At 32.3% G+C, this 21,989-nt stretch overlaps 1 protein-coding gene across 1 annotated transcript in view; it reads right to left on the reverse strand.

The window, feature by feature from the left end:
- LOC134711052 (rhodopsin, G0-coupled-like) overlaps positions 1-11,228 on the reverse strand; it is a 45,024-nt gene extending 33,796 nt beyond the window's left edge. Inside the window, exon 1 of the mRNA XM_063571481.1 lies at positions 11,081-11,228. Within this exon, the coding sequence (XP_063427551.1) occupies positions 11,081-11,095 (15 nt within the window). The 5' untranslated portion in view covers positions 11,096-11,228. The remainder of the gene's footprint in view (positions 1-11,080) is intronic.
- Positions 11,229-21,989: the final 10,761 nt, after the last annotated feature.

Here is a 21,989-nt window from a genome sequence, read left to right on the forward strand (position 1 = left end):
TGCTATTTTCAATAAAACTATATTTAAACATGCATTGAACTTAAATTATATAAGTTTTAATCTTATGTATGAAATATTTTTGTCAACAAAAGTTAAGTCGTAGAGAAACACGTCTATTCCAATTCAAGCAAATAGAAGCTTAAAAACCATATAATTTAGAGCTTTATTGACATTTATTCAAACACTTATGCCGATTTCTAATATTAACCTCCTTAACCTGGTGACCTACACAATGTCACTAACGATTCTTTACGAAATGTGTTATCCAAAGGCCCGAAATATTGTGAGCCTTTATCTATAAATTGAATACACAACTTGCAAATATTGATAGATTTATTCGAGGATTATCACATGCAATGTTTTAAAAATTACTTTTTCTGGATAAAATAGTTATCAAAGGTACCAGGATTATAATTTAATACGCCAGAAGCACGTTTCGTCTACATAAGACTCATCAGTGACGCTCAGATCAAAATAGTTGTAAAGCCAAACAAGTACAAAGTTGAAAAGCAGTCAGGACACAAAATTCCAAAAAGTTGTGCCAAATACGACTAAGATAATCTGTTCCTGGGATAAAAAGTTTCTCAGTTTTGCGAAAAATTCTAAGTTTTGTGAGAGGAAATTTATAAAAATGACAAAATAATTGATATTCATGTCAACACCGAAGTACTGACTACTGGGCTGGTGATACCCGCGGGGACGAAACGTCCACCAGCAGTGGCATCGACCCAGTGGTGTAAACAGTTATCAAAGGTAAAGAATTATAGTTTAATACGCCAAACAAGTACAAAGTTGAAAAGCATTTAGGACCCAAAATTTCCAAAAAGATGTGCCAAATACGGCTAAGTTAATCTATTCCTGGGATAAAAAAATCATTAGTTTTGCGAAAAATGCACAGTTTTGTGATAGGAAATTTATAAAAATGACCACATAGTTGATATTCATGTCGACACCGAAGTGCTGGCTAGATCGAAAATAAACTGCCAACGCAATGGCTAAAAGGGAACAAAACAAACAGACAAATAATAGTACATTTTTTATGATTTCTTATATATTTGTGACATATCATATCAGTCTCAATTTGTAGTTAGAAATGTAAAAATGTAAGATACACGACCTGAAACTCTAATATGACGATAATAACTACGTGACATCTACGAGGGTATGGATTTGATTTAATTTTTTGTTTTCTAACGCCACTTTTGAGCACCGCATTTTGGCTATTTCGTGGCGACAAGTTTTTATTGCTGGAGGAAGACAGAGTGCCCGGAGAAAACCACCGACCTTTGATAGGAAAACTGACAATCCTAGTCAATTAAGATTGGAGTCTAGTGCACCCGCGCGTGCGGGGACCGAACTCACAACCTCAGTGTTGACAGGCTAGTGATAACAGTAGTAACTAATACGACCACTCGGTTACCGGGACCCCAAATAGGTCTGGATGTGATTGACATAATAGAGAGAAAATAGAAAAAAAAAAATGTTAAGAATGTGAGATAGAATTGCCCATTTGGTTGACTGATTTGATCCCAAAAAATCTTTCTTATGAAGGTGAAAACAAGGGTAAATAATCTTAAAACCTACAGAATGAAATCAACAAAGCATAGAATGATCCAATTGCATGTATTTGCTATCTATTGATGTTTTAATGTATCTTTATATTGGGCTATATGGCATCGGTTGTCTTCGGAGGTCATCTCGATGGTTAGTTAGATGAAGTTTGAAACGTGCATTAGAGGGGAAAGGCTTATTCTCTCGAAATAAAAATTGTCACGCTTCATTTGCAAATCATGGGATTTATATTGAATTCACGTAAAACATGTTCTGTTGTGACTACAGTAATTGCATCGGGAAAATGTTGTATTCACTACTTTGATGTCTGTTGTGACTACTTTGTTCAGTAAAACATTGTTTTTTATATTGTTATCACATATTGTTGTCTGATGTGTGTACTATGTTTAGTGCACCCACCAGTGCACGTATTGCGTTCACTTTTATCAATTTTGCCTGCTCTGTTTAGTGTAAATATCTGTACACTTATTCATTTCTAATAAATAGATTACCTTAGCTGTGTAAGCCTGTGTTTGGCAAAACTTTAAGGAATTGTCGGTCCTCAATGCTCTTCAACTTCGTACTTTATTTTGTCTTTTTTACATTTTTGGAATTAAGCATCACTGGTGAGATTTTTGTAGACGAAACGCGCGTCTGGCGTACATGCAAATTTTAATCCAGGTATCTTTAATGAGTTTATTTCCTATGGCAATTTGTGATTGACTAAAGTCTGTTAGATAACATCGTCGATGCAGATGAAGCTGATAAAAATGAAAAACATAGATTGGGTTGTCAGTCCTGTCGGAAGGGGTAGGATTGAAATTGTATTCCAGTGTTTTTTATCTGCAAATTGTGAGCCAAATATAAATGTAAATATTTCAAATCAGTTTCTCAGTTTCATCGAAAATCTATGATTACTTTTCATTTTGTGTTTACTGGTAAGGGCAAAGCTTTAACAATCATTTTGTGGAATTAAAAACTAAGCTGGAAACACCAAGAAAGCATTCAAATGTCTTAATTCGAAGATAAACAGAAAAACCATGGCAAATAACTGAAAACGATGAAAGAACAATCGGCCTTTGCTTGTGCAATAGGAACCCAATCAAAATCGGGGTTATTTGCTGGTGTTCCTGAATGGTAATTAGAACCTGCTTCACATGCGCTATCCGAAAGGATACACTTGATGATAAGTGTCTTTCGGTGATGTCACTGAATTGCGGTAACCATGACACATGGAACATTTCCGTCGTCATGTGTGACACATATAATAGATAACTGTCGATGAAACTATAATATCTGTCAAATTTTCGATGGTTTTGTCTTTTGATTTAACATATTATAATCTGCTGTGTATTTAACAATCCTCCATAAAGGATAGTATCAAATTGGAGTTATACAACATATATGGAAGGCCTGATGGAATGTTGCAAAATAAACATGAACAGTTTTTTCAAGTTGGAAAGCTGAAATCAATAGAACGTATTTCATATAACAGAATTCAACTATAGAGTATATCAAGCGGAAAGGGATGGACATCTACGCTGACAAACCTACTTTTGAATCCATCCCTATCAACTTTGTATAGCTGACTTTTTTTTGGCGATTGAGGTCAACAACCCAACAGTAAGTTTTCATATGATATCAGAAAATGAGTACTTAAAAGGAAATTCCACACATTCAGATGTATATTTAATCATCAATAATTGATTTCACTCGCGTGCCACTATTTATCGTTTTGTTTCATGTACGAAGCTCAAATGAAGAAGTATTGTTTTTCAAAAGGAAATAAATTGAATTACCATATTGTTTAATAAATGAATGTGTAACAGTCAAATTTCAGATTTTATCAAGCAATGATAATTCATTAAATTAAAATGACTCTTCATTGAATTCCGATATAGTTTGAAATATCGTGTGAAAGTATTATGATCTAGTTGAGTGCAAATATTCATCGAATTAAAATTTAATTGAATTGTATTTAGCATATAGTCCATAATTCATTTTCACATTTCTTTTTTATCAAAATAAATATTGCACAATGTTTCATGATGTAAAACAAAATAAGTTATGTATGAGTACAAATATTTAGTCAATATGGAGATTTCAACTCAAAACTTAATTGATCTAAATGAACAGGAAAAGGGGCTTTGGTATATGCTGCAACGCTAGCTTTATGCAATAGATACCATTTGCAAAATGTCTGTAACAAGTCAGGAATTAAACACCCAATCATCAATCTTTGAAGAGAAAACTCAGTTAATATGGTCATTGAATTTTATTTTAGACCTTTGTAGCATAATATATTTGTTATCCTTTCATATCGTATCTAAAACCAGAAACAAAAAAATGATGGTAAGCTCTTAAACGTTTTTTTTTTTTTTTTAACAAAATGTTTAGACGAATGAGGCTAAGATGGACTACACATTTAATTTCTTCAGTGGTATTTTTTAGCTCACCTGGCATAGCCATGTGAGCTAATGCCATCACTCGGCGTCCGTCGTCGTCCGTCGTCCGTCGTCGTCCGTCGTCGTCGTCTGTCGTCGTCGTAAACTATATCAAGAATCTTCTCCTCTGCAACTACTAGGCCAAATACTTCCAAACTTTAACTAAATGTTCCTTAGGATATCTAGTTTATAAATTGTATCCGAAGTTTTGATCTATCAACAAACATGGTCGCCATGACTAAAAATAGAACATGGGGGTCAAATGCAGTTTTTGGCTTATATCTCAAAAACGAAAGCATTTAGAGCAAATCTGACATGGGGGTAAAAATGTTCATTTGGTCAAGCTCTATTATTTCATTATTCCACTTTCATTGATAATTGAACAAAGAAATAATCACATGATTTTTTATATATCTCGTAGCTAGTGCCCCTTAAATAACTATAGAACACCTAACGGCTATTTACAATGAGCATTATCAATTTTAAAAGACCCGAAAATGACAGATGTAAAACAATTTAAACGAGAAATAATTTTAAACGGCTTTTTTTTGTGAAAAACGGAATGCTTTTTAATAAAGAGCAACAAACGACAACCACTGAATATCAGTCTCCTGACTTTGGGCAGGCTCCTACAGAATGTGGCGGGTTAAGCATGTGAGCGGGCGCCAAAACCTCTGTCTAACCCTTTACAGCAGTGTAATAGTTAAATATATGATCAAACTATTAAAATCAGTTAAAAAGGACTTATTCAACTCATCAAATCGATAAAAAGCAGAAAAATAATTTAAAAACACAGACCGTACGTGGTAAGGTATATCTAAATGCCTACAACAATAAAGACTCTAAGTACAGATCTGAAAGTACTCACAATTATTGAGAGCTAGTTCAAAGCCAATAACAACTAATAAAGGAATTGTTGTGACGTCTTTACACTAAAACCATTGGATGTTGGATGTGTACGGATTGATAGTTTAGTCTTAGATGCAGAATTTTTTTATTAGCTGTAAGTGGCTTTAAACTAGCTGTCAGATAACTGCGAGTACTCACAGAATTGTTAGTAGTGTCTTTTTGTTGTCGGGATGTACAAATACCCGGCCAAGTCCACTTGTATTTTTGTCCATCTGATGAGTTAAGCCTTTTTCAACTGATTTTTATAGTTCGTTCTTATGTTGTATTGTTATACCACTGTCCCAGATAAGGGGGAGGGTTGGGATCTCGCTAACATGTTTAACCACGCCACATTATTTATGTATGTGCGTGTCCCAAGTCAGGAACCTGTATTTCAGTGGTTGTCGTTTGTTTATGTGTTACATATTTGTAACATGTATAGAGTTAGTAAAATTGTAGGTCAAATCAACAACGCTTTTTCATCATCTTGTAAGGTAGTTGTTACTGATTTAAATACCTCACGTTTAGGAATGTACATAATGTTTATAATGTTTGCACCGAGTTTGTACTTATATAAAAAAGAAGATGTGGTATGATTGCCAATGAGAGAACTATCCACTATCCACAAAAGATCAAAATGACACAAACATTAACAATTATAGGTCACCGTACGGCCTTCAACAATGAGCAAAGCCCATACCGCATATAGTCAGCTATAAAAGGCACCGATAAGACAATGTAAAACAATTCAAAGGAGAAAACTAACGGCCTTATTTATTTTTAAAAAATGAACGAAAAACAAATATGTAAAACATAAACAAACGACAACCACTGAATTACAGGCTCCTGACTTTTTTCTAGATACTGGATCAATTCTGATTATATTTACAAATCTTCTGAATAGATAATACTCATCATATATACCATGATTAATAATTTTTGTATATAAAAAAGGCTGTTAGTTTTCTCGTTTAAATTGATTTACGTTGTCATATTGGAGCCTTTTATAGCTGACTATGCGGAATGGACTTTGCTCATTGATGAAGGCCGTACCACGACCTATAATGGTTACTGTCTGTGTCATTTTGGTCTCTTGTGGACAGTTTTGGTCCGAGTACACAGTTATTTCGTAGTGCATTTCTTTTAGACAATAAATGTAAACAAAAAAATTTCACCTGCGCTTTCTCAATAACATTTTTACAGTGTGTTGTACTACTTTTGGGACAAATTATATCAAAATTATAGAAAACTTCATCAGCTCTAAGTCAAAATATGGACAATTTTGTGTTAAGGGGGTCTTGAAATCTTTTGACAGCTTCCGAAGTGCTAATTTTTGACCTTTTTCAGCTGGACCTTATCACTACTTTACCTAAATATTTATGACCCAAATTTTTTTACAGTGTCATTTCACCCCCCAACTTGCTATATGAGGCATAAAACATGGAGAATTAAATTTGGAAGGGGTATAACATAAGTTGGCAAGTAACACACTGTCCACATTAAGGACTATATTCGTGGACAACGAAAATCAAAGGACAATAACTGTGTACTCGGACCTAATTGTCCCATTGGCAATCATACCATATCTTCTTTTTTTTATATAAATTATCGATCAGTACACATCAACCATTTTATGGATTTTTTGTAAAGACGTCATCAACAGTCAGAAAAAAAACTTGACATTGAACAATGCCAAAATACAGGTATAGACAGATTGTACAATCGTGAACGTGCATAATTAAAATATGCACATTACAATGTTACTTTGGTTTTTATAAACTGATAAAAAAATCAATATCTAAACCAATAAAACAATATTTAAAGATCTAATTACAATTGAAAATTGGTAACCTTTTAAAATACGGTTTTAAAAAAGGATTGTGTTTTCCCGTATGGTATCTACATATACATAAAAATAGGATTTGCTATTTCGTTTGAAATAGATTTTCTACTAGTATAGCCATACAATCATTTGTATCTATAGAAGAATAAGTACAGGTTTTGAGTAATTATGTATGTGACTAATCTAAACTATTTATATGTGTATATGAATAGAATAGATAATAGGATAGCAAAAAGAAGAAAAAATACACATTTCTGTTCAGTACAGTGGGTATATCTCTTTTCAAACTTTATGACTGGTAATAAGCTTCTGATGACTACTTTTGAAACGCTTAACCTCACTTGAAAGCAGAATGTATTCCAGTAAGGGTGATATTAGTGGTCAATTTCAAATATATCTTTATTATAATTAATTAAATCGTGAAAATAACCAAAAATCCAACAACAAACAAAACAAAGTAACAAAACAATTAAAAAAAACAAAATAGTTTTACAGAGTTATGAATAGAAATCAGTGTCAAACTCCTTTCCCAAACATGATTATCAAAAACCTAGATCTTTTAATGAAAAAAAGTCATTTAATCTGCTTTTCATTTAACATCCAACCATTAGATAAAAAAGGAACAAAATTAAATACTTCATAAAAAAGTAAAAAAGCAACCTGTAAAAATTAACATCACAAAAATACTAAACTCAGAGGAAAATCAAATCGGAAAGTCCATAATCACATGGCAAAATCAAATGACGAAACACATCAAAAACGAATAGACAAGAATTGTCATATTCCTGACTTGGTACAGGCATTTTCTAATGTAGAAAATGGTAGATTAAAACCTGGTTTTATAGCGCTAAACCTCTTACTTTGTTGACAGTCTCATCAAATTCCGTTATATTCAACGTATGCGGGAACCAAACAGGCATACTAAAAAAAATAGTCAAAATATGGGTACTGCAGTCATCATCGTGTAACAATTTTAAAAGGAACAATTTAACAGAACACAAAAAACATCTACAAACACATGCATCACTTTGCGTGTTTGACGTGAGAAAATTTTATATGTCACATATTTTTGTCTTTCAATGTGTTAACAAACAATTTTAAAACTTAATATGGGCTATGTTAGCCTACAGGGTTAAAAAATCAAAAGTATGTAAGAACTAATTACAGAAATAGACCCAGATTTAAAATAGTCCAAAAGTTCTATAGGATTTATATGAATCCACAAATAGTTCACTACGCGATTGAAATATTTGGACGTTTGTGGTTCAACGTACTTTCTAATTTATATTCGTCCTTCAAACGCTTTGAGTACACACCCGTGGTAAGATATGAATATATTGATAGGGCTGTTCCTATTGTACTCCCACGTCATATGTATTTTAATGAATGAGCTATCCGAGTAAACAAACGATGCTAAAATATGATATAAGCCAAATATATCACTGACTCAGCCGTACTTATGAATATAATTATTTTCTGTGACTGTATCTTACATTAATTTGTAGGATCCTTTACTATAGATAATTTAGCTGATCTGTAACAATAACATCTTCATGCCTTATATATCATGTACTGTAGTACGCCGCTAGATTAACACTGACGTTACGCACGGTATTGGTGCCACTTAGCGTTACACGACGTTCCTAATAATACAACGATTTTGACGTTGTTCTACGGAAAGTTTCAATCGTTGACCTTATATTCTACTCATGTGAAATGCCACTTAAAGTACAGAGATTTTCAAAGTTGCTTCTTTTAAATGATTCTATTTTTTCAAGCCGGTGCAAATACAAAATTCAATTGAATTGGAGCAAAATTTAAATTACAGAAACATATTTTAATTTTTGCGAAGATTTAGAGATGCAACAATATATAAAACAAAACAACAATTAATTTGTATCTATTGTTAAATGATTGAAATATACATGTATATAAAAAAAAAAAAAAAAGATGTGGTATAATTGCCAATGAGACAACTCTGTACTAGCGACCAAAATGACACAGAAATTAACAACTATAGGTCACTGTACGGCCGTAAAAAGCAAAGCCCATATTCCATAGTCTGCCATAAAAGGCCCCGAAATGACAACGTAAAACAATTAAGACGAGAAAACTAACTGCCTATTTTTTTTGGACTGAGGAGGATAATGAAGAAGATCTCAATTGTGTTTGCATTTCCTTCTTCAATGTATCTTGCTTTTATAAAGTTGGTGTGTGGTCATTAGTAAGTTTTCTCTTTGTTAAAGCTCCGGGGCCTTGTCTTTATGGAGTATCCAAGTTAAATATTTCGACATCGTATATCCTTGTACCAATGCAGATCTTCATTTTAATGATAATTAAACGAGAACTTTATTTTATATATATCAGACCATTTCATGAAATTATGTTATGCCAAATATGCAAGAAAAGTCGTATACAGTTTAACGTTATTATAACGCGAACGTCAAATTACGGTTACGGGGACATTTCATTGGACATCTTAGATCGTTTCGGATTTTCTACCTGCAACTCAAACAAAAGTACATATCATATCATTTTAAAGGAAATTAAATGTATTTTCCATTCATATCAGTTAACAGTTGATAAAAATTTGAGATAAAGTAGAATTTCGTTTGATAAAAAGCCTCTGAATTATTCTTTGTGTTCTGTTGTCCATCGGGACATTTTATTGGACACGGGGAAAATGACGATGTTTTTAAAATAAGACCGCAGTTACATAATGATGACTTCAGATAGCTTCTTCGGAACATGTATAATTTTTCTGATATTATCAAAATCCATTTTCGTATGTTATATATTATGAAATTGAAGACAGAAAGTTTTTTTTACGGGTTGAGCAGTAAATTGGGACATTCTTTCTCTTTTTTATTTAAACTTTTCTAACGATCTTCCTACTCTTATAGTTAAAAACGTCTATTACTTCATTTAACGTTAAATGTATACAATATAGTTGTAAAATTTTAAACCATTCTACTTACAAATGAATCCGCACTGGGATTTCAAAGACGCACATAAAACAAAATTGTAACAGCGGGACACCCTTAAAATGACGTTACAGGCATCGAAATGAGCATTTTTTTTCATCAAAAATAGACAAAGCACAAATTCATCTATGTTATTGATTTCTATGGTTTATTTCCTTTCGAATGATATGCATAACATGGCTATTTATTGTATAGGGTAAGCGCTTGAATTTGAATTACCCGCCATCTAACCCATATTTCCAAAGTGACACCAATATCGTGCGCAACGTCACTGACGTGGAAAGGTAACACATGGCCAGCGAAAGCTCTTTTTTTTGAGAGCCCAAGTGGTCGTGTGGTCTAGCGGGACGGCTGCAGTGCAGGCGATTTGGTGTCACGATATCACAGTAGCATGGGTTCGAATCCCGGCGAGGGAAGAACCAATAATTTGCGAAAGCAAATTTACAGATCTAACATTGTTGGGTTGATGTTTAGACGAGTTGTAAATAATATATAAGACATATAAGTAAATTACCATTAAATTCACCCAAAACTATCTAAAAACATTATTGTAAATAGTTTAGCATGTCACTAATTCAGTTTGTTCCGTTCTTTTACGCCAATTGAATGGTGCGTTTATTTATGGGAACGGCAAATATCAAGCTCTACCTAGAGCGCTTCGATACAAAAGAATTGCCGTATTTGTCCTATTAGAATCGAAATAATTCATGGGGGCTTGAATATATCTCGATTTTACCACGGGTTGTCCCTTTATGCCGATATTTTACCCCTCGCTATCGCTCAGGGTAAAATATTTGTCATAAAGGGCCAACCCGTGGTAAAATCACGATATATTCAAGCCCCCATGAATTATTTCTTAAATAGAAATACGGATTTTTTTGTGTTATTAAAATTTGCTGTTACAAACTATAAGAAATTATTGTAAATTAAGGAATGTATCTCCCTCATGCAAAGCTCTGATTTCTTTCAAGGATTTGGCTATACTTTTTGGACCTTTTGGATTATAGCTCTTCATCTTTTATATAAGATTTTGATTTCAAATATTTTGGCCACGAGCATCACTGAAGAGACATGTATTGTCGAAATGCGCATCTGGTGCAAGAAAATTGGTACCGTTAATTTTATTATAATAAAAAATATATCATAATGACATATAAAATACACTGTAAATTATACAAATTAATATATTATTATTGCAAAAATTGTGTGACGGAATCAAATAAGAAAAAAACATAACTAGATAGCATTATCTGATGCATTAACAAACTGGAAAGTGTCTCACTCTACAATTTAAAATCATAAGTTTGAGCATAAAAATATACAATTATGCATACTAAATTTACTTGAAAATGATAAGTAAAATAGCTTACCAGTTTATTCATCATGTTTGGTTTCGATTAGAGAGCGTTATCTCCTCTCTGAATGTTGAAGCTCTATCACTACTAAAGGTAAAATTGTCTCTCCTGTCCTTCGTTTTAACCAATCATTGAGCATCATCTCCGCTGATTGTATCAATACCTGTTGGTGATGGTTCAATCATAAGACAAAATCCCGATAATTTAAGGAAGCAAAATGCAATTAATTTATTTATCTGATGTAATCAGCCTTTTACATTTTAATACATTTTAAAATACCCAGTGTTATTAAAATAAGCTGACGATATTTCATTGAAAAGATTGTAGACTGTATTTATGATATTTCACTCATTCCAGTTTTTATCTTTTCGTTTTGGAGATTTGAATATTAATTTTGTGTTGAAAAAGATTGATTAGGCGTTGTGTCATATATAACAAAGTTGAATGTATATAAAAGAAGGAAATTTCATAGAAAAAACCTTACACCAAAAAGAATTAGGATATAAACTACAGTGCATTGTATGATGGCTTTTAAAATTGATCTGAACCAACACTATTAAGTAAGCCGTTAAAGGCAACTAAAATAATGAAGTGAAAAACTCTAGGATAAAACTTACTGTCTGGTAGTTTTTTACGAGAATCGAAAACAATTAATGAAAGCTATCAATAACACAGACTGCTACATTTGGACATGTACAGAATGAATGTGTCGGGGTTTCACATTTTTGTGTGAGTGCCCAGTTATACCTTAGCATATACCAGTGTTGTAGTACTTCTACATTTGTACAAAATGTAGAAATCAGATTAAACTAGAATGTGTCCCCAGTACACGAATGCCCCACTCGCACTATCATTTTCTATGTTCAATGGAACGTGAAATTGGGGTAAACACTTTAATTTGGCATTAAAATTTGAAAGATCATATAATAGGGAACATGTGTACAAAGTTTGAAGTGGATTGGACTTCAACTTCATCAAAAACTACCTTGACCAAAAACTTTAACCTGAAGCGGGACAGACGGACAAACAGACGGACGGATGGACATACGAACGGACGCACAGACCAGAAAATATAATGCCCCTCTACTATCGTAGATGGGGCATAAAAATTCATAAAAGCAACTAACAAATTACAACTGAAACAAAGAAACAAATTAACAGTATTCTCAATCACTGATTGCTGGTTAAATTTCAACAAAATAATTGTGCTTTGACCCAGACTAAAAATTCCATCAGTAAACCATGAAATCTTTCACACGATAAAAAAGCGACAATTTTATGAGAAATTGAATGATCGAGCCTAGATTTGGTCTCGAGGTATTACGAATTTAGCAAAATATGTCCTTCACAAGGTTCCAAAACACATAATCGAAAGGATCGATGACTTATCCGTCCCAAGTGCAGGACTTTCAGTCTACCAGTATTCGTGATCAACTGCAAGTAAATCCTCTCTTTAAATTCTTACAAAGACTGCAAAAAGAGACAAAAGATACCAAAAGGTACATCCTAAATGCATAAGGTGAAAATTAACTGACTTCCTATTTATATTAAAGTTTCAACTAAATAGCGGGGTTTGGGGTTAAACTGCAGACCAATCAGACTTTTCTTAGATGCGACATGTCTTCAAAAATCGATACAGTAAAAAAGAAGTTTCGAGGGGAGGGGGAGGGGTTAAAAGATTGAAAAGATAAACATGTTCTTTTCCAGATTATTTAATATTCTAAATTTAGGTACATCTCTCCTCGGTTCATCTCTCTGTAAGCATATTATTAAGGAAAAGTAAGGCAATTAATCTATACTCAATAACCCTTTCAGAAGTGTTTTATATTACATCAATTTAAAAAATACACCAAATAGAACTCAAACTATAGGAGATGTAATTATACGTCAGCAATCAAACGAGTAAAACAAACTAAGAACACCTAGAGGACAACATTTAGTGAAGTTTGCAACACTAGATAGTTGTCCATTTCTAAATCGTCACAAATTTATATAAAAATTGCTAATAAATGTTACAGAAACGATGAAAAAAATCTACCATTAAATCGCAATTCTGCAAATAATGTAACAATTTAGGAAGAAGCCTATGTTTACAAAAAGATAATAATTCAATACTTACATGGCTTTCACTACACAAAAGCGTTCACCCTTTTCTTTACCCTAGATCACCCTACAAAAAACTGTTATAGACTGCAGAATATCGTCCGCATATTTCCAAAATGTTCACGTAAATTGATAGCATCATGTGTTAAAACAGTTATTGGCCAATCAAATCGGAATATATCATCGAATTGCTTGGTTCAATATCTTAAATTTAACATATATAAAAATCTCTTTGTTCTTACTGTACTATAATTTGAATAATACATAGCAAAGGTGTGCATTAATTACCTTATCAATATTGGACTAATCAAATGGGTGTGTATTTCATAAAATGGAAGAATACAGCCGGATTAAACAATGACATGCTAAAAACCGATATAACTTCCAATCAGAAGGGGGGTTAATCTCCCTCTTCGCCCTCTTCCACTCCGCCATTGTTTATCACTTAACAACTTTGTACAATATTTGTCGTTTGAAAATATGAAATAGAAAGTGTTTTTCATTCTAGATCAATGTATGCTATTTTGTTTACACTGTAAATCATAAAAAAATAAAGGAATTATTATACCACGGTTCGAAAGTCACAAATCGATTGACAGAAACCAATCCGGGTTACAAGGTTAAAAACTTAAACTGAGGGAAACACATCAACTATAACAGGAAAACAACGAAACAACAGAAACACTGAAGTGCAACAAAAAAACAACAACAATGCAACACACAGAAGCGAATAATAAGATAAAAACTGCCATTTTCCTTACTTGGTAAAGGACATTTTAAGAAAAAAATGGTGGGTTGAACCTGGTTTTGTGGCTAGCCATACCTCGCGATTTTATGGCAATGCTAAGTGTTTTAAAATCAATCAAGATAATATTTTAGAATATCCAAATAAGTAAAATCTGATTTGTGTCCAATGGAATTTAATACGTCTGACTTTTTGTGGGGGGTTTACTTTGCACTACTGATTAACGTACATCTTTCTTTGATTAATCTTTTTCTGCAAATATTTTTGAAGGAAAGACAAAAAGCAATTAAAATATACTCAATAACCCTTTCAGTTATGATTGCTATAAACCGATTTATGAATACATCAAACAGAACTAAAACTTGAATAAATTTAACAAAAACAATCATAGTTTTGCAGTTAGTCTCCAAATAATGTAACAATTTAGATGAAAACTTAAATACGAAATGAAGTTCATTATTTAGGAGTTTCAAACCTTTTACTATTTTCCTCTTTCTTTACCGTAAAAGAGAAATTTTACAGGAGCCATAAATTGAAAAATAGTTTGACATATTTCCATAAAGTTGAAATAAATTAATGAAGTTATTTGTTAAAAGATTATCGGCCAATCAAATTGGTATATACAGCTTAACAAGCGTTAGCCTTTCAAAAAGGCTATTCGACTCTTAGCTGATGAAAATGGAAAATGCTATCGCTTTGTAGATTAATTCATTTACTAGAATAGCCACGTGCATCAAACAACAAATTTTTCCACACACGTGAGGTCACACGTTATGAAGTATTCTAATATGACGTCCTTATTACGCTTTGTAAAAAAAGCCGTGTTCTAATGAGCATAAAAAATATGTTTGACACATGCGCACGCACTTACTGTGTATATTAACGTTTCCATCGTTATCCTTTTAAATCTATACATTTAAGCAGCTAGCATAAACTTTTATTATATATTTTTATAAAAGAGGGACGAAAGACACCAAAGGGACAGTCAAACTCGTAAATCTAAAACAAACTGACAACGCCATGGCTTAAAATGAAAAAGACAAACAGAAAAACAATAGTACACATGATACAACATAGAAAACAACATATATTTACCCTGCTCGTAGTTTATAAACTTATCAAATATGAAATGTAATGCACAGACTCCTCGGGGAGGAAACGGGAAAAGCCAAACATTATCGCGGTATTTTCGTACGCTTCGACCTTTAAAAAAACTGTATTTGTCCTATTAGAATCGAAATAATTCCTTCGTGTCATGCTCTATGCTCATTTTAACATGGGTAGGCATTATATTTGACCACATTTTACACCTCGGTAACGCTCAGTGTAAAATATCGACAAATATAATGCCTTCGTGTCATGCTCTATGCTCATTTTAACATGGGTAGGCATTATATATGACCACATTTTACACCTCGCTAACGCTCAGTGTAAAATATCGACAAATATAATGCCTACCCATTTTAAAATGAGCATAGAGCATGACACGAAGGAATTATGTCTTAAGTAATATATCGTTAAACGTTGTTGTTTACTCCAGAAGATTCGACTATTTATAGATAAAAGATATCTGTGTAAAATCTAACTGCTAAAATAGAGAGGACAAATCCGATACTCTACGGGATTGAAGGACATTTACTAGGTTTGGACTGTCCTAACCAGTCAATAAACTTTGATTATTCACGTCTCGTAATATCTTTCAATCAGGTAGAGAAAAAAATTCAACGCACTAACTGTCCATCGTTCAATTTTTAATCTCGACTCCTAGAAGTCGATAATGAGTCCTGTTAGATGACCTTTTAGTCCAAACTCCTACATCTTTTAGATCAAGTAGTGCCACCAAATTTTTTATGTACAATGGTGATGATATGAATGCAACTAATTTTTTATTAAATAAAAAATGTAATTATTGGACAAGTAACCATTTAACCAACAAATAACAATAGTTCTATCAGGATATTTTTGTCCTCAACGCTCTTCAACTTCGTATTTTATTTGGCCCTTTAGATATTTTTTGATTCGTCACTGATGAGTCTTTTTTAGACGAAACTCTCATCTGGCGTGTATATGAAATTTCAATCCTGGTTTCCTATGATGAGTTTATTAACAACCACTGGGTCAACGCCACTGCTAGTGGAGTTTTAATTTCCCGAGGGTATCACCAGCCCAGTAGTCAGCACTTCAGTGTAATTTAAGTTATCTTTGATATGTTCATAATTATAAATTAACTGTTAAGAAAACGTTGATTTTTTTTTAATACTTAGGCTTTTTTACTTTAGGAATAGATTACCTTAGTTATATTTGTCGAAACTTTTAGGATTGTTTGGGCCTCAATATGCTCTTAAACTTCGTATTATTTTTGGCCCTTTTAACAATTTTTGATTCGAGCGTCACTGATGAGCCTTCTATAGACGAAACGCGCGTCTGGTGTTAACATATAAATTAAGTCTTTTAAATTTAAGTATCCACTAAATTGATCATGTAATATCTCCTAGCAAAGAATATCTCCCCCAAAAACTAAAAATCTACACAATCTGATCAAACAACATAGTTCTAATTCGTTAGACGGTTTAAAAACAATTGATGGCAAATAGATTTGCTCCAACTCAAATAAGGCCTTCTTCTCTATTATTGAAAAAAACAAAGTAAATATGCTTGATATACCTATTGGAGGTGCGATGAGATTAATTTTCTAAATAAACCGCCACATTTATACAAATGAATTTACCTTAAGTTACATAAATCAAAACTAATCGTTAATATCTGCCCGTTCTTATGATTAGATATCAGAGTTACACTGGAAATTACTCAAAAATTAACGACGAAAGGGACGAATTATCGTTGTTCATTGTTAATTTTCCGTTGTTGACAGTGATGTTTCTTGGGCAACATTTTACAGTGTTTATGTATCGCAAGTTATTCGCTGTGCCCGTGTTTGTAGTTGCAGTTTAGATTTTGATGAACGTAATCAATGTATTATTAGTAAATTATTGAGTAACGCATTTTCTTACCACAAACCAATTGAAAATTAACTTACTCTTCCATAGATGCTGTTTGGAAGATTGCCTGTACTTTTTTTTTTTTTATAATTTTCACTGTGATGTTGTTTACTGAGCCTGTTAATTCAGATACGATGCGGGTATACTTCTCGATCCCTTAAATAGACTCATTCTGAAAGGTTGATAACATAGCACTGTTGTTATATATTTGAATATTGTTTTATTGCAACAAATATTACTTATTTTATCACTTAATCAAAACCAAACTTAATACCATTGTTATGCACATTATCGGTTCTTCCATCTGTCGACAGCTATATTTTAACATTCCATAAGGTCATGTTTTCTCTAACTCCTAAAGTAGTCTTGGATATTGGATGTGTACTAATAGAAGATTCAATCGGAGATTCGTGATTTCCATAAGTTGGTAATGGCTTTAAAATAGCTGCAAGTTAATGAAAGTACTAAGTACTCTAACATAATTATGTTTGTTGTGTCTTTTTCATTTTGACGATATATAAATCCCCAGCTGCTCAGGTGTTTTATTTTTTACCTATTTTTACTTTCATCGATCTTGTGAGTTTATATAGAAAAGAAGGTGTGACCAAATTGCTAACGAGACAACTATCTACAGGAGACCAAATGACACAGAAATTATCAACCCTAGGTCACCATACGGCTTTCAATAATGAGCCAAGCCCATATCACCTAGTCAGCAATAAATGGTCACGAAATAACAAATGTAAAACAATTGAAAGGAGAAATCTAACGGCCTTATTTATGTACAAAATAACAATAAGTACGAAAAACAAATATATAACACAGGAACAAACGACAACCATTGAATTACATGATCCTAATTTGGGACAGGCACAACACCATCAATAATATCGGTGACTTTAACCGCGAAAACAGAAAAATAACAGTAATAATTATACATATTTAGGGCGGCATCAACGAACAGACAATCGTAAAAAAACCTAATTACTTTAAATTTAAGAGCGAATTGACCCGTTAATCTTCTTGATAAAGAGAATTCGAAACAACAAAGTATATATACAAATTAGTTATCAAAGTACAAAGTTGGAGAGCATTTAGGATTCCAAATTCCAAAAGGTTGTGCCAAATACGGCTAAGGTAATATATGCCTTGGATAAAAAAAATCCTTAGTTTTTCGAAAAATTTAAAATTTGTAAACAGTACTTACACCTAAATAAATGAAAATGTCGAAGTATTTTCGTTGGAATCAAAATAAAAGAAAGAAAGAAAATGAAAACGGTTGAGGAATAATCTAAAATCTTCAATAAAGCTGTTAAATTGAGAAAAAAAAATCGATTAGAACTCAATTATCCGGAATGAATTTTTAATATGGTATAGGTTTGTTTAAAAACTGAATGAGGAAGTTCAAGAAAACTCTGAGCTTTTAGAAAGAAAAAATGTACAGTGTTCAGTTTCGATATTTGCTTTATAGCTTTGGTGCTAATCGAAAACAGCACGATATTCTACTAAAACTCACGTGAATTATAATCTTATCACACTTCATTTTTTTAAGTGAAATATATTAATTTTAGTATTGCTATTCCTGTCAAGAAATACTATTAGACCGAACATATAATGTTTATGAAAGGAAGTGATAGCCTTTAACGCTGACATTGATTAATCAAAAGTGTAATTGAAATTGAGAAAAAACCGAAATTTCAAAGAAAAACATAACAGTTAATTGTTAAATTGTATAACATCATATTGCCAAAGACAATGTGATGTCTTTTAGTAACTTAAATAAATTGAACCTCATACAAATGTTGAACAGCTGATAAAACCCCAAAAAGCCAGATAGGAAATTCTATGATTGGGGAATATCAAATAGTGTAATGATTGTATCCGGAGGAATGCTAAAAAGTCCAATGTAAAATGATTATAACACACCTGTAAGGGACATTGTGGTGAAGAGAAATTTGAGATACAGTTAGTACGAAAGCTGTTCTGTCTCTAGTCTTTAGTTTGCGATGTTGTGTTTTGTATACATTTGTTTGTCTTTTTGGTCTTATACCTTATTTTTCATGCACTGTCAGTTTATTTTCGACTTATGAGTTTTGATATGCCTGCAGTGTATTTCACCTTCTATTTTCATAATGATCAAACTTTGATTTCCTTGAGATAAACCTGTCACAGTGTTTTTTACTTTTTAAATTGGTTATGTATACCTATAAAGTAAACATTTTTTCTGAAACTGCGAACAACTGCAAAAGAATTACATTCTGATTAGGTTCATTTCAAAGTTTAGGTTGACGGACATAGTTCTTTTTTTTTAATCAATTAAATTATCTTTACTTAGTTCAGCATTTGGCTAAGTTTCCCTATCCTTTACTTAGTTTATATCCAGGGAAGATATGATATATTATTATACCTCATTTATCATTATCAAATTAAATACACAATATTTTCACTATTTTTTTTCAAATTTTAAGCGTTTAACTATTTGACCGGTCAATAGTTTCCATTCGTTTCTATTTATGTTTCTTATGTGTCGTTTATTTCCTCTTATATTTCAGTGTGAATTCACATTATAAGACGTGTTACGGTACTTTTCTATCCCAAATTCATGTTTTTAGTTTTGGTGTTATATTTGTTATTCTCATCGGATTTTGTCTAATTCTCAGTTCGTTTGTGTGTGTGTTTCATTCTCTTATATTTAATGCGTTTCCCTCGGTTTTGGTTTGTTTCTTGTTTCACCACTTTCTTACACTGCCGAAAATTCAACATACACAGTTGACAGACGTATTTTCATTATACCATTTAGAAATGAATTTGAATAATGTATCATGAACGTTGACTAATTTTTGCTATCTTAAAAAACCTAAGGCCACTAGAACTTTTATGGTTTTTTTTATCACGCAGTGAATTCAAAATTGATAACAAAAAATCAAAAATTTATTTGCACCTATATGTAAAATAATTTCATATTTTCTACACCTGATTCATTCGTCAGTATTGAAAAGTATGTTAAATTGATACTGTTATTTTTGTTCAATCACACTGTTAAGATACATTGACCTAACAGGGTACACAAAAGAGCAATCTAAAAACCTCAAGATACTTGTGTATTACATAGGAATTTACTTATTGTCTTATATTTTGAATGATTTACTTTTCAAACGTTTATCAGTTACCTTGAAAATGGAGTTTACGGAAATAGTTGGTTATTAAAAGGATTCAGGATTTTCTCGCTGTTTTAAAATCATGTTGACTCATACCCCGTTTCCATTCTAATTTTTTTTGATGGATGTGATCCTAACATCAAAATAAAATAATTATTACTTCAATATGTTTATTCTACAAATTGACAAGAGATGAGCTGAATATCCAAGGTTATTCAACTCATGAATAAACAGGAAAACGAGAAATATTAATGGCAAATACGTTACTGTAAATAAACTTGTTAGTATCAATACCGTACGCTAATGGTGCATTCAACATCGTTCGATCGTGCTAAAATATATCATTTTTATGAAAACTTACGACGAATATACATTATATGCGTCTATTTATTACCTGCTGATATAAGAACAGGGAAGCTGATTTGTTTTTAACAAAAGAAATGTAGTGTTAAAAGACGTCAACACAATAGTTTCGGTATATATTTCTTAAGAGAATGAATGAATTTCTTTACACAATGTTTAGTTTTGTTTTTAATGTTTACAATATCCCAAGGTATTCCCATAAACATATTTATTTATAATATATAATAAAAAAAAACATATGATGCGACATTAATTTCCGTTCGTATAAAATATTCTCATAATCTCTCTCCTTAGTCTATGTCTGTCTGCTCACCCATATTTGTCGTCCAAGTGATAAAATAAGGCGGCCAGTGAACCAACATTCTTCTTTGGGAAGAAAATTTTAATTTCTTATAAAGAATCTGTCGCGGCTTCTGCGAACATGAATAGAACGTAAACAGGAAACATAGATACAACTTCGAACTGATATAGTCCTTTTGAGGTTATTGATACAAATAAAAATGAAAAAGAAAACGATAACTCAGGTGACATTAACTACAAAGGCCCAATTAATGGGATATAAAGACAAAAGTTATATGACAAAAATACTAAACTCCGAGGAAAATTCTAAACGGAAAGTCCATCAAATGACAAAAAGCGCAAACACATCCAACGAATGAATAACAATTGTCATATTTCTGACTTGGTACAGACATTTTTTTATGTACATAATGATGGATTCAACCTGGTCTTATTTATACCCAAACTTCTCACTTGTATGACAGTCACATCTGAATCATTCCATAAAATTGATAACGCTGTGTAAAAACACCATACAGACATATTAGGTAAACATTTCCAAAATAGGGGTTATTAAAATTATAAACCTTTGACATACCTCTGATTCATCAAACGTATTCCCAGACACTAGTGACGTTTTACAAAAGCTGCTCGCTGTAGAATGAGTTGGAAAAATGTATATCCCTTGTGCAAATGAATCTGGTATATACTACTGCTTAAAATTCGTCTCTTTTATCATTTATTTCCGGTACAGAGATAACAGCTAATCGCGTATGTCAAATTCGAGGCATAAGTCTAAAAATAAGGCAGAGGAAGGTTGACGTTATTGCATCGATTACTTTGGATATTCCAACTGCCGTAACCACAATTGTGTACTCTTTTCTTCGATTGTGACATTGCTGAGGTTGATCTGTCTCGGTATTAGTACAACATGATCAATTTCACACATCATTCGCTTTACGTATCCATGTTTCATCTAAATGTCAGAAATTGGAATAACGCACAGTTTATGATGAACACTATAAAAGTTATGAAATTTCGACTTCATTCGTTTTGTGGCATAACGCTTAAATTTGTAAACAGTGATCACAACCCTGTTAATAAAATTCGTAAAATACAAGTACTAGTATTCATGAAGGTAAGGTATAGACTGATGTAGCTGCTGACAAATTGGAATAAAGAGACAACGATATCAAAGTTAAAAGCAAACTGATAGCACCATTGCAATAAACTAAAAATACAAAATAACAAACATCGGTATACATCAGACAACATGG

Source organism: Mytilus trossulus, chromosome 3 (assembly GCF_036588685.1).
Source record: "Mytilus trossulus isolate FHL-02 chromosome 3, PNRI_Mtr1.1.1.hap1, whole genome shotgun sequence".
In the NCBI taxonomy this organism is placed as follows: domain Eukaryota; kingdom Metazoa; phylum Mollusca; class Bivalvia; order Mytilida; family Mytilidae; genus Mytilus; species Mytilus trossulus.